The sequence below is a fragment of the Notolepis coatsorum genome (genome assembly GCF_963971535.1).
Source record: "Notolepis coatsorum genome assembly, contig: SCAFFOLD_129, whole genome shotgun sequence".
In the NCBI taxonomy this organism is placed as follows: domain Eukaryota; kingdom Metazoa; phylum Chordata; class Actinopteri; order Aulopiformes; family Paralepididae; genus Notolepis; species Notolepis coatsorum.
In genome coordinates, this window is record NW_028174297.1 from 627,555 (window position 1) to 639,739 (window position 12,185).

The window sequence follows — 12,185 nt, forward strand, 5'->3', positions numbered from 1 at the left end:
CTATGGCCAACCGCTGCGGGTCCCCGGGGAGTTTTTACCTGACACCACAGACCCCTGGTCTGCGACCCAGCAGCGCGTTTCAAACTTGGAGAACGCTAGGGCATTTGTGCCGGTCCCCACCTCGCAGCATGGTTTGCCACAGACTCGTGTTCCACCCGGCCTCCAGGCGACGGAATACGTGTTCATACGGCACGATGCCCACCGCGGGTCCTTTCAACCCCCCTACGATGGCCCGTTTCGGGTCCTACAGACGGGAAGTAAGACCTTCGTGGTGGACATTGGCGGTAAACCGGAACATGTCTCGGTGGACAGGCTTAAGCCAGCTCACTTGGATGTGGATCACCCCGTGGCACTCGCTCAGCCCCCGCGGCGGGGGCGACCTCCCCGTGTTAAACCTCGTCACCCTAGGTCGCTTTTTGAAAATATGAGTCCCTCACCGCCCATTAGGCACCTTGCCCCTTGCCCTCCCCACCACCGCAAGGCCCCAGGGGGTCCCACGGTAGCTCATATGCCGGCTCCAGTTGTTCGGAGCCGTTATGGTCGGGAGGTCCGTCTACCGACCCGTTTTGTGAGTTAGTAGGGTGAATTCTGGGGGGACATATGTAGTGGGCACTTACATGGGCACTTACCTGGACGGGACATAATTCACCTACACTGTCACTTTAAGGACACGGGGCATCCGGGGTATCTAGAGCGGCCATATTAACGCTTGACTTTGTTTGTTGTGGTATCCATGGCTATGCTATTAAATGATGCACACTGATGTGTGGTCAAAGAAACTTCACTCTCTTTGGTCGTGATTTCCCGTCTCCTACAACAGTAAGATATACCTCCTAGCCCTATAACATGTCTTGATACCTGGTAACATGACTATAACATGTCTTGATACCTGGTGACATGACTATAACATGTCTTGATACCTGGTAACATGACTATAACATGTCTTGATACCTGGTGACATGACTATAACATGTCTTGATACCTGGTAACATGACTATAACATGTCTTGATACCTGGTGACATGACTATAACATGTCTTGATACCTGGTGACATGACTATAACATGTCTTGATACCTGGTAACATGACTATAACATGTCTTGATACCTGGTGACATGACTATAACATGTCTTGATACCTGGTGACATGACTATAACATGTCTTGATACCTGGTAACATGACTATAACATGTCTTGATACCTGGTAACATGACTAACATGTCTTGATACCTGGTGACATGACTATAACATGTCTTGATACCTGGTAACATGACTATAACATGTCTTGATACCTGGTGACATGACTATAACATGTCTTGATACCTGGTGACATGACTATAACATGTCTTGATACCTGGTAACATGACTATAACATGTCTTGATACCTGGTGACATGACTATAACATGTCTTGATACCTGGTGACATGACTATAACATGTCTTGATACCTGGTGACATGACTATAACATGTCTTGATACCTGGTGACATGACTATAACATGTCTTGATACCTGGTGACATGACTATAACATGTCTTGATACCTGGTGACATGACTATAACATGTCTTGATACCTGGTGACATGACTATAACATGTCTTGATACCTGGTGACATGACTATAACATGTCTTGATACCTGGTGACATGACTATAACATGTCTTGATACCTGGTAACATGACTATAACATGTCTTGATACCTGGTAACATGACTATAACATGTCTTGATACCTGGTGACATGACTATAACATGTCTTGATACCTGGTGACATGACTATAACATGTCTTGATACCTGGTGACATGACTATAACATGTCTTGATACCTGGTGACATGACTATAACATGTCTTGATACCTGGTGACATGACTATAACATGTCTTGATACCTGGTAACATGACTATAACATGTCTTGATACCTGGTGACATGACTATAACATGTCTTGATACCTGGTGACATGACTATAACATGTCTTGATACCTGGTGACATGACTATAACATGTCTTGATACCTGGTGACATGACTATAACATGTCTTGATACCTGGTGACATGACTATAACATGTCTTGATACCTGGTGACATGACTATAACATGTCTTGATACCTGGTGACATGACTATAACATGTCTTGATACCTGGTAACATGACTATAACATGTCTTGATACCTGGTGACATGACTATAACATGTCTTGATACCTGGTGACATGACTATAACATGTCTTGATACCTGGTGACATGACTATAACATGTCTTGATACCTGGTGACATGACTATAACATGTCTTGATACCTGGTGACATGACTATAACATGTCTTGATACCTGGTGACATGACTATAACATGTCTTGATACCTGGTGACATGACTATAACATGTCTTGATACCTGGTGACATGACTATAACATGTCTTGATACCTGGTGACATGACTATAACATGTCTTGATACCTGGTGACATGACTATAACATGTCTGGATACCTGGTGACATGACTATAACATGTCTTGATACCTGGTGACATGACTATAACATGTCTTGATACCTGGTGACATGACTATAACATGTCTTGATACCTGGTGACATGACTATAACATGTCTTGATACCTGGTGACATGACTATAACATGTCTTGATACCTGGTAACATGACTATAACATCGATACCTCCTACTAACACTTCATCCTACTGCAGGAGAACAGCAGCTCCTTACACTTAAAAAGGGGGGAGAGCCTCTTAAGATGGCAGACTCAACCCTCTGCAACTAGCAGGGTACGCCTTCTTAAACTCCCACTCCCTGCGCTCCCCCTCCCCCCCCCCCGGGCTCAGAGGAGGACATGCTGCCAAGCGGAGGAGGAGGGTCGGAGTTCTCAAGCAAAACAGTTTGACCCCTGGGGGGTTAAGGGTTAAGCAGAGTCAGGTTGTGTGGATCAGAGTGTAGTGGAGGAGGAAGAGGAGGAGGAGGAGGGGGTGGAGGGTGGGGGAGGGGACAGCAGCCACAGTGGCTGGGAGGTGGGAGGCCGGTGCTAGGGGAGAGGAGGGGGAGAGCGCTAGGCGAGAGGAGGAGGGGGAGAGCGCTAGGGGAGCGGAGGGGGAGAGCGCTAGGCAGCAGCAGCGGAGGAGGGACGCGAGGAGAAGCGGGGGAGATGGCCACAGGAGAGATCACCACGCTTCCCGCCCAGCCAGACGACGGCGGCGGCAGCGGCTGCTTCCCGCCGGGGAGCTTCAAGGAGCCCAAGAGGCTCTACTGCAAGAACGGAGGCTTCTTCCTGCGCCTCGGCTCGGACGGCCGGGCGGACGGCGTGCGGGACAAGAGCGACCCCCACAGTAAGCACTTCCAGACCCCGCTTCTCCTCCCGCACTGCGCGGGTACAATGCTTCTTTGTGTTGTTTTATTTATAGATCTCTTTGCAACAGGGGAAGTAACGGGGAAGTTCGACCCCGGGACTGGTGACAGTTTTCCGACTCGGTGAGCTCTGCTCTCCATCGGTAAAGGTTTTGTGGAAGTAGATGTTGAATGTACTTCATCAACGGAACGCTTCACGGCATGTCGAGCCACGGTGAAAGAAACATCGCCCCCTGAGCACTTTTATTATGTCACACACTTTGTGAAATCAATGACGTCTCACCCTCTCCTTGTCCTGCATTTTATGGAAGAGACATATAAATAGATGTACATAACTAATAATAAGCTGTTTTGTCACCGAAAACTTTAAAAAGAAAGACGGAAAACAAAAAGAAAACAACTAAAGGCCTTAGCCTATAGGCATTTACATTCACTTCCAACCGAGTCCATTTTTAAGTATTTACTTCTTTTACTTGAGTACATTTTATTTTAGCTATACGATTAGTGAATACAATCAGATCTGACAGTTACAGTGAAAGTGTCATTTTGGACATTGGCCGACCTCTCATACCTGACATGGGCTCTGTTGACATTATTAAAAAAGGAGCTATCCACAAACCTTGAGACTTATATGACCCATCTATCCACAAACCTTGAGACTTATATGACCCATCTATCCACAAAACTTGAGACTTATATGACCCATCTATCCACAAACCTTGAGACTTATATGACCCATCTATCCACAAACCTTGAGACTTATATGACCCATCTATCCACAAACCTTGTGACTTATATGACCCATCTATCCACAAAACTTGAGGTTTATACAGTATGACCCATCTATCCACAAACCTTGAGGCGTATATGACCCATCTATCCACAAACCTTGAGACTTAAGGCCTCTGCATGCTACAGAAACTTCAAAGCAACTGCAACACAACATCGACAAAGCAACGGTGTTGCAGACATTCTGCCTTTATGCTTCTGCAAAATCGACACGCAAAGTTAGTTTAACTAAAGTTAGTTTAGGTTCGTGTTAACGTTAGATAATGTACAAAATAAACGTATTTCCGGTGCTTTTAGACGTCGCTCTTTTATTTTGAAATCCCCAGACCGGAAGTATTTGTGATGTATTCTGCTTGTGTAACTTTAGGTTAGTTTTAACGTTAGCTGGCAGCTACAGGCACTCGAGGTCGAGGAAGAGCTGCTGAATTTAATCGGCAGGAGGAGAGAGAGCTCGTCAAAGCTGGATATATCCCTGTGGCTGTGGTTGTAGGCACGAAAATGCAGCTCGAACTACCTGTTATATTAAATTAATTGATTGCTGTTTAACAGCTTGTTCGTGTCCAGTCCTTTCGAACTGCCCCACCGTCCGTTCATTGTAAACAATGATGCATGTAATTATATTAACGTTACTGTGTGTTGTTGTAGCTATGTTAATAAATTCTGAATGGCATTAACGTTAGTTGGGTATGATAGAGCATTGAATAGCATCAAGTTCAACGCTAGCTGGCTGGCTACAACAATGGAGGATGGTATTCCTCGCTGCGGGACCAATATTATTATATGACAGCCCCGCCCCCATTCACTACCAACCAATCACTGCTACGCAATATCAACGCAACGGTTGTTTAGATTAGATTTGGGTGAAAGGTACGCAACGTCCTCACAACACAGTCTACAAGACCCTCTAAAACAACCGCGTTGAAATTGCGCTGATGTTGTGTTGAAGTTGCTTTGAAGTTGCTGTAGCATGTAGAGGCCTTTAGGCTACGTTTAGACGGAGAGAGTCTGAACAGAAACCGCAAAAGTCGTCTTGCGGTCTCACTTTTAATTTTGCGTTTAGACTAGCGTTTTGGGATGGAATTCTGCGCGCATACGAGGCTGTAACGAATCGAGACGACGGAGCCCCGCTGTCACACGATTGGCGCATATGTCACATGACGTGCTGTGAAGACCCGCCCTACTCTGCCTCTGATTCGCAGACTGTGTGTGGGGGAATGTGATTGGACCAAAGCAGAGTCACTCACAGACGGTGGGTCCAGTCACTAATAGTTGTGATAGCCACGGGACAGATTCTTGTGTATTTAAAAGTACTGCCAATGTAGCCTTCAGGTGATCGCCATGGATAGAATCAGACATGCTTTGTTTACGCTTCTAGGCTACTGGCGCATGCCTGTGATGTAAGCAGTACGCGCGACGAGAGCCTTGACAACCCTTTCGTCATCGTTTTATGCGGTTTGACAGTTTAGATGAGAGCGCGAAGGTTTATCGTTTCTAGGAATTCCACCCTGGAAGGTGGTCTCACTTTTTTACGGTTTCACCCCGTAAAAACGCCGTTTCCGTATAAACGAAAGGCACATCCGAAAAAATATTTTTGCGGATTCACCTGCTAGCGTTTCCACCTTCAAATCCAGACTCAAAACCTACCTGTTCTCCCAAGCATACAACCTTCCCTACCCATAACCACCCCCCTCCAACCTATCACCTCCCCTCCCCTCCTTCTCCTGCCCCCCTCCCCCCCCCCCCCTCGGTTTCCTTACCTCCCTGACTGGTCCCCTACTGGACTCTGTATCTGTTACTTGTTACCCTGTGGTTGTATGTCCTGCGTTTTCATCCTGCTGCTTATTCCCTGAGGTTCTTTGTTTCTCTGTTCATTTGTTTTGCTCATTGTCAGCGTCTTTGGGTTCCTGAAAAGCGCTTTATGTATTATTATTAGATATATTGATCAATACTATACAGATATACCGATCAATACTGTATAGAAATACTGATGAATACTATACAGATAGATTAGATTATGTTAAGGATTGTATGCGACCCCAATTGCACGACACAGACAGGTAATCAGAGTTAGCCAAAAACAAGGGCATGATATATTAATACACAAAAATAGCGGCACTGACCCTTTAAGGGTAAAAAACACTAAAGTCCAGGAACACAAAAATAGCAGCACTGTGCCTTTTAAAGGGCGAACAAAAAGGTACACAGGAATCCTCTAGAACACGGGCATCTTCCCGACCAGAACGCTGCCGACGGGCAACGCAGAAAACAGGGGGTCCAAGGGGCATGGGCATCCTCCCGTGGAACAATAGAGAGCGATGAAGCGGTCTCACCCCAGGAACGAGGTCCACGAAGAGGGAGTAGGGCAGTAGCCGGCACGACGTCTGGAGTGGGAACATAGGGATCCTCCTGTGGAAGTCTAGAGAGCGAAGACGGTGTCCTACTCCAGGAAACGGCGATAGGTGGTAAAGTACAGAGACGACCTGGCAAGGAGTGGAAGGCAACCAGCAGTACTAATACTCTCCCGAGGAGCTGATTACCAACCACTCACAGGTGCGCAAGGCAGAATGTTCGGCACGCCCCCTCGTTGGGCAGCATGCAGTCCTACCCAGCCCTCACAGATTAGATTCAAATGTATTGTAATTATACAGCTCACGTACAGTACAACAAAAATAAGTTTGACATCCAACCAGAGTGCAAATGTAGCAGTAAAGTGCAACAGTAATATAATAATAATAATAATAATAATAATAATAATAATAATAATAATAATAATAATAATAATAATAATAATAATAATAATAATAATAATAATAATAATAATAATAATAATAATAATAATAATAATAATAATAATAATAATAATAATAATAATAATAATAATAATAATAATAATAATAATAATAATAATAATAGAAAATTGATTTGACCAAGCTACAACAGTCTACACCCCCTGGGCCCCTTAACAATTGTTTGTATTGAGCCGTATTGTAATTGTACCCATTCTGCAATGTTAAATAACGTTTATCCATTCAACTAGCTATACTAAGCCATGGGAGCTAGCCTAGCCACAATGGCTATGGTCGATCCCATTGACGTTAGCATGTAAGCTAACCACAACAACAGCGGTAACGTTAGTCTCTCGCTTTTTGAGAGACATAAACTCTCTGCTCTTGGTGGTACATTGTGTTGATGTTGGTTTCGTTTCATCAATAAATGAGGCAGAACACAGTGAATGTATCCTAAATGTTGCCGAGAGGTGACTTAAAGATGGCGGATTAGTTTGGACTGAGCAGGATGTGGAGTGACGGTTCACCCTTCTCATTGGTTGAAAATGGCCTTCATGTTTGTACATCGCCACCTGTTGCTTTGGCATTGTACTACATGTATATTACATCAGTTTTAAACCACTGTGTGATCGTGTGCACTGAGCGGCCCGGAGCGGCTTGGAGCAGAGGAGAGCTCTCGCTCCGGAAGTCGCACCGACCCATTTTAAAACCCACTCCGTCGCTCACGTCAGAACCACCCGCTCCACTCCCCGCGCCGCTCACGCTCCGCTCACATGCTCTGATCTCCAGACACTTGTTTGTGTGTATCTCTTTAAGAGACAGGGTGTGTATCTCTTTAAGAGACAGGGACATCTCTAATGGTGTGTGTATCTCTTTAAGAGACAGGGACACCTCTAATGGTGTGTGTATCTCTTTAAGAGACAGGGACACCTCTAATTCTCCACTTGCACAACCTGAAAGTAGGCACTTCCGGCTGACTTCCGGTTGCCAATGGTACTTCCTGTCCCATCCAAATACATTGGTTTTAGCTACTTTTCTCCCCTTATTTAAACAACTTTGTCGTCACAGAGAGGCAATGAAACGTTTGTATTATTATAGTATAGAATGTATTTAATAAGCAAACGTTTGTCAGCAGGGTTTTTGGGCTGTATTTCATGTAAAAACGTTTACTGTTAGTTTCCTTGCTCAGCCAGCATTATCCTTCATTAGCTAACAGAAGCTAGTGGTTAAACAGGCCGGATTAGCTTTGAGCTAACTATCTTTCCCGACCCATGTATTCATTCCATTCTAAACATAACGTTAGTTTACAAAACATGACCTGTCTATATAACGTTGAGGAACAAATTATAAGTGTGTGGGTGTGTGTTTTGGTGAACATTGGACTGCAAACAGAAAATGCATCACAGTTAGACAGTAGCTACTGTTAGCTGCCCTTCCGGATTAGCTTTGAGCTAACTATCTTTCCCGACCCATGTATTCATTCCATTCTAAACATAACGTTAGTTTACAAAACATGACCTGTCTATATAACGTTGAGGAACGTTATCTCCCGGGACGAGTAGCCATGTTAGTTAGCCAACAACCAGCCAGGCAGCGCCGTTATCTCCCGGGACGAGTAGCCACGTTAGTTAGCCAGCAACCAGTCAAGCTAACATTAGCTGGCTCCAGCAGCTTGTCGATGTCGTCGGGAGCATTTAGCCTGCTGGCTACCTAGCTCCACTTCAACCAGCATCGGGAGCTCCAGCAGCTTGTCGATGTGCTAATAGCCTCAGCAAGCTAACGTTAGCTGGCTCCAGCAGCTTGTCGATCTATAAAATCACTATAAAAAAATCATATTTCTAAATGACAGGAAGTTGATAAACTGGCCGGAATAGCTTTGAGCTAACAATCTTTGCCGATGCATTCCATTCTAAACGTAACGTTAGTTGTTCAAAACATTACCCGTCTATATAATTTGTTCCTCAACGTTATATAGACGGGTCATGTTTTGTAAACTAACGTTATGTTTAGAATGGAATGAATACATGGGTCGGGAAAGATAGTTAGCTCAAAGCTAATCCGGAAGGGCAGCTAACAGTAGCTACTGTCTAACTGTGATGCATTTTCTGTTTGCAGTCCCAATGTTCACCAAAACACACACCCACACACTTATAATTTGTTCCTCAACGTTATATAGACAGGTCATGTTTTGTAAACTAACGTTATGTTTAGAATGGAATGAATACATGGGTCAGGAAAGATAGTTAGCTCAAAGCTAATCCGGCCTGTTTAACCACTAGCTTCTGTTAGCTAATGAAGGCTAATGCTGGCTGAGCAAGGAAACTAACAGTAAACGTTTTTACATGAAATACAGCCCAAAAACCCTGCTGACAAACGTTTGCTTATTAAATACATTCTATACTATAATAATACAAACGTTTCATTGCCTCTCTGTGCCGACAAAGTTGTTTAAATAAGGGGAGAAAAGTAGCTAAAACCAATGTATTTGGATGGGACAGGAAGTACCATTGGCAACCGGAAGTCAGCCGGAAGTGCCTACTTTCAATTTGTGCAAGTGGAGAATGGTGGGAAGTCACAATTACAGTGGTATGGTCCTTTAAGTTGCCCACTTTGTTAAATAGAGGAGTAGAGTTCTCTTTGGGTTGAGTAGGTAATCATTCTGATCACGTGTTTCTCTAAATGGTGAATGTATTGTAGTTTAGCCTGGTGTTACTACCCCAGGGCCTATGAAATATTTACATTAATGCGATGATGAATCATACCTATTATACCATAGTTTCTAGCCATTCCGATGCTATTAGTGAGATGTGCTGTGTTAACAGAACTCACTTCAGGGCGACAATAATGTGGTCAAGAGGCATGGTTTCTATCTTGTGCCTGAACTGGCGTGGCTTCTTTCATTCACATATAAGCAGCAGTTATACAACTCTTCTCTCTCTGAGAGACGTTGGAGGAGAGAACGAAAGGGGTGGGCACCTTTCCTTTTATAGTTGCCATAAGGTAGAATACCTGGGTGGCTCCGCCTAGAGCGCCCTCCAGTGGGGACAGATATATATGCAACTAAGCAATCACTGGTGGAGACAATTGTCTACGCAGGTAAACAGTTACTAGTGTAAACAGTCATATGTACAGTTAGACAGTTACTAACAATCCTATACAGAGTCTCTTATCTCAACACTCCCACTTTTTAGTATACTGGCTGACTTCTTGGAAAAACATTTTAACAAAGGAAATAATATATATAAACTCAAAAGCATCCATAGGGTATGACATTCAATACCTTCACATTAAACATGATCCTTGCAAATCACATCAGTTTAAATTTGAAAACATGCTCCCTCATAGTATTTATTACTCTGTTGTCCGTTGGACAGTAAACCGGTGTCATTCTTTCTTATCTGATGAGATGATATTATTTATACATATAGTTTACATCTATATTGACACCTTAGGTTCCTATTAATCACAATGGTCCCCTGGTTGTCCTCATAAACAACAGTCTCCATATATACACAATGTTCATAATTTTAAACGGTTTAGACAGAACGCCCATTCTTCAAAAACACCATATTTGGTAGAGAGGATATATTTAAATTACCTACTGCATCTTGAACAATGCATTCATAACCTTATCTTCATCACTTCAAGCAGTTGCTCTAGATAAACACATTTTCATTGTCATAGCTAGAGATATATACTCAGCTTCACAGGCTGATAATATCCCTGTAGGCTCTAAGCCCTTAAGCCTTTGCTGTCTTTTCTGAAAACACCGCTGTCCGTCTGTAGCACCTCTGGGATAACGAAAAACATATTTTTGACGTAGTTCAATGATTCTCTGTGGGATCAACAAAAATACTATGACACTCTTACTCACTACAGAACATAGGTCAGGGCGAGTACAGGTTGTCCAACAGAATGAAGTTACCCACAGTTTATCTATACATTTCTTACTTCAATCAAAACATCTCAGGACCTTTTCCCATATATCTATTCTGGGATATTTTTACACAGTTGACAGGCTGTTCGAAGTCCATACCTATAAAATGGTTTGACCTGCCTAGGTCTTTCTTTTGTGGTCTGGAGCGATGATCAAATCCTCCACTTCTGTATTTTAAACATAGATCACCTCTGTACTTTAACATTGTAAACCACCCACCTTTGTACTTAAACATGGGGTTAAACATAAGATCCATTTCAGCATTTTTTAAACCTGGTAACTCATCCACCTCTGTACTTAAACATGGGACCAAACATATGGCTCAATTCTTCAGCATTCAATCAATTTTCTATGAACCATACTTTGTATTTACCGTGGTCTTCAATACCTTCCTGGCTTGAATACCCCAATCTCCCTCCCACTGACTGCCTGCCCTCTAGTAACTTGGTTGAATACATCCATTTTTCCCTCCCACTGTATGCATGCCCTCTTCGGGGGACATTGTGGCCTCTTTAAAGGTCAGGTTTACCCCACTGACTACCCTGTAGTAGTGCTCAACGGGGATAGGTGTATTGTCCTCCTCGTCACTCCCTTCCCTGGCATAGCCTGTCAGACGTTCTGGGGGTCTGTGTTCTCTTGTGGAATACCTCCCACTGCTTGAGGCGCTTGACGTCACCCTCAGGTGCTTCTCGTCATCGCCCTCTGGGGGTTGAATACCTCCCACTGCTTGAGGCGCTTGACGTCACCCTCAGGTGCTTCTCGTCATCGCCCTCTGGGGGTTGCTGACTGTCTGTCTGCACAACTGTACTGAGTACACTGGGGTGTTGTGTTTCTATTTCTACAGGTTTCCTTTGTGACAAACTTGACTAGCATGTGTTTCAGCACTATTCCTTTACCGGGATGATAAACTAGGAGAGCAGGACTTCCTCTGTCGTGTCCTACGAAAAATCCTTTTACATCCTTGGATTTGGGTTTTCCCTTGTCCTGCAGGTACACATAACACACTGATCCAAATCGGTGCATTCTGGCTAGATTACACTTCTTTCCTGTCAGCGCTGTATACGGAGTGGTGCCCGAGTGCTTATTAAAGCACCTGTTTCTGGTGTAAGCGGATTCTTGCACCGCATAATGCCACATGCTCTTTGGTAAGTTACTATCTGCTAGCTTACATCTAGCCATTTCGGAAAGGGTGTGCCATTCCCTCTCTGCCACCCCGCTCTGATGCGTGGGATATGGACGTGACGTCTCGTGTCTTATCTTATACCTTCCCAACAGTGATTGGAACTCTCTGTTTGTGAACTCGGTTTCGTGGTTGGACCTCAAACATCTTACTGTACCATAAG

General features: G+C 44.0%; 1 protein-coding gene across 1 annotated transcript in view; it reads left to right on the forward strand.

The window, feature by feature from the left end:
* Nucleotides 1-3,086: 3,086 nt before the first annotated feature.
* Nucleotides 3,087-12,185, forward strand: part of fgf2 (fibroblast growth factor 2) — a 28,975-nt gene continuing 19,876 nt past the window's right edge. The window contains exon 1 of the mRNA XM_084338621.1: nt 3,087-3,311. Within this exon, the coding sequence (XP_084194747.1) occupies nt 3,131-3,311 (181 nt within the window). The 5' untranslated portion in view covers nt 3,087-3,130. The remainder of the gene's footprint in view (nt 3,312-12,185) is intronic.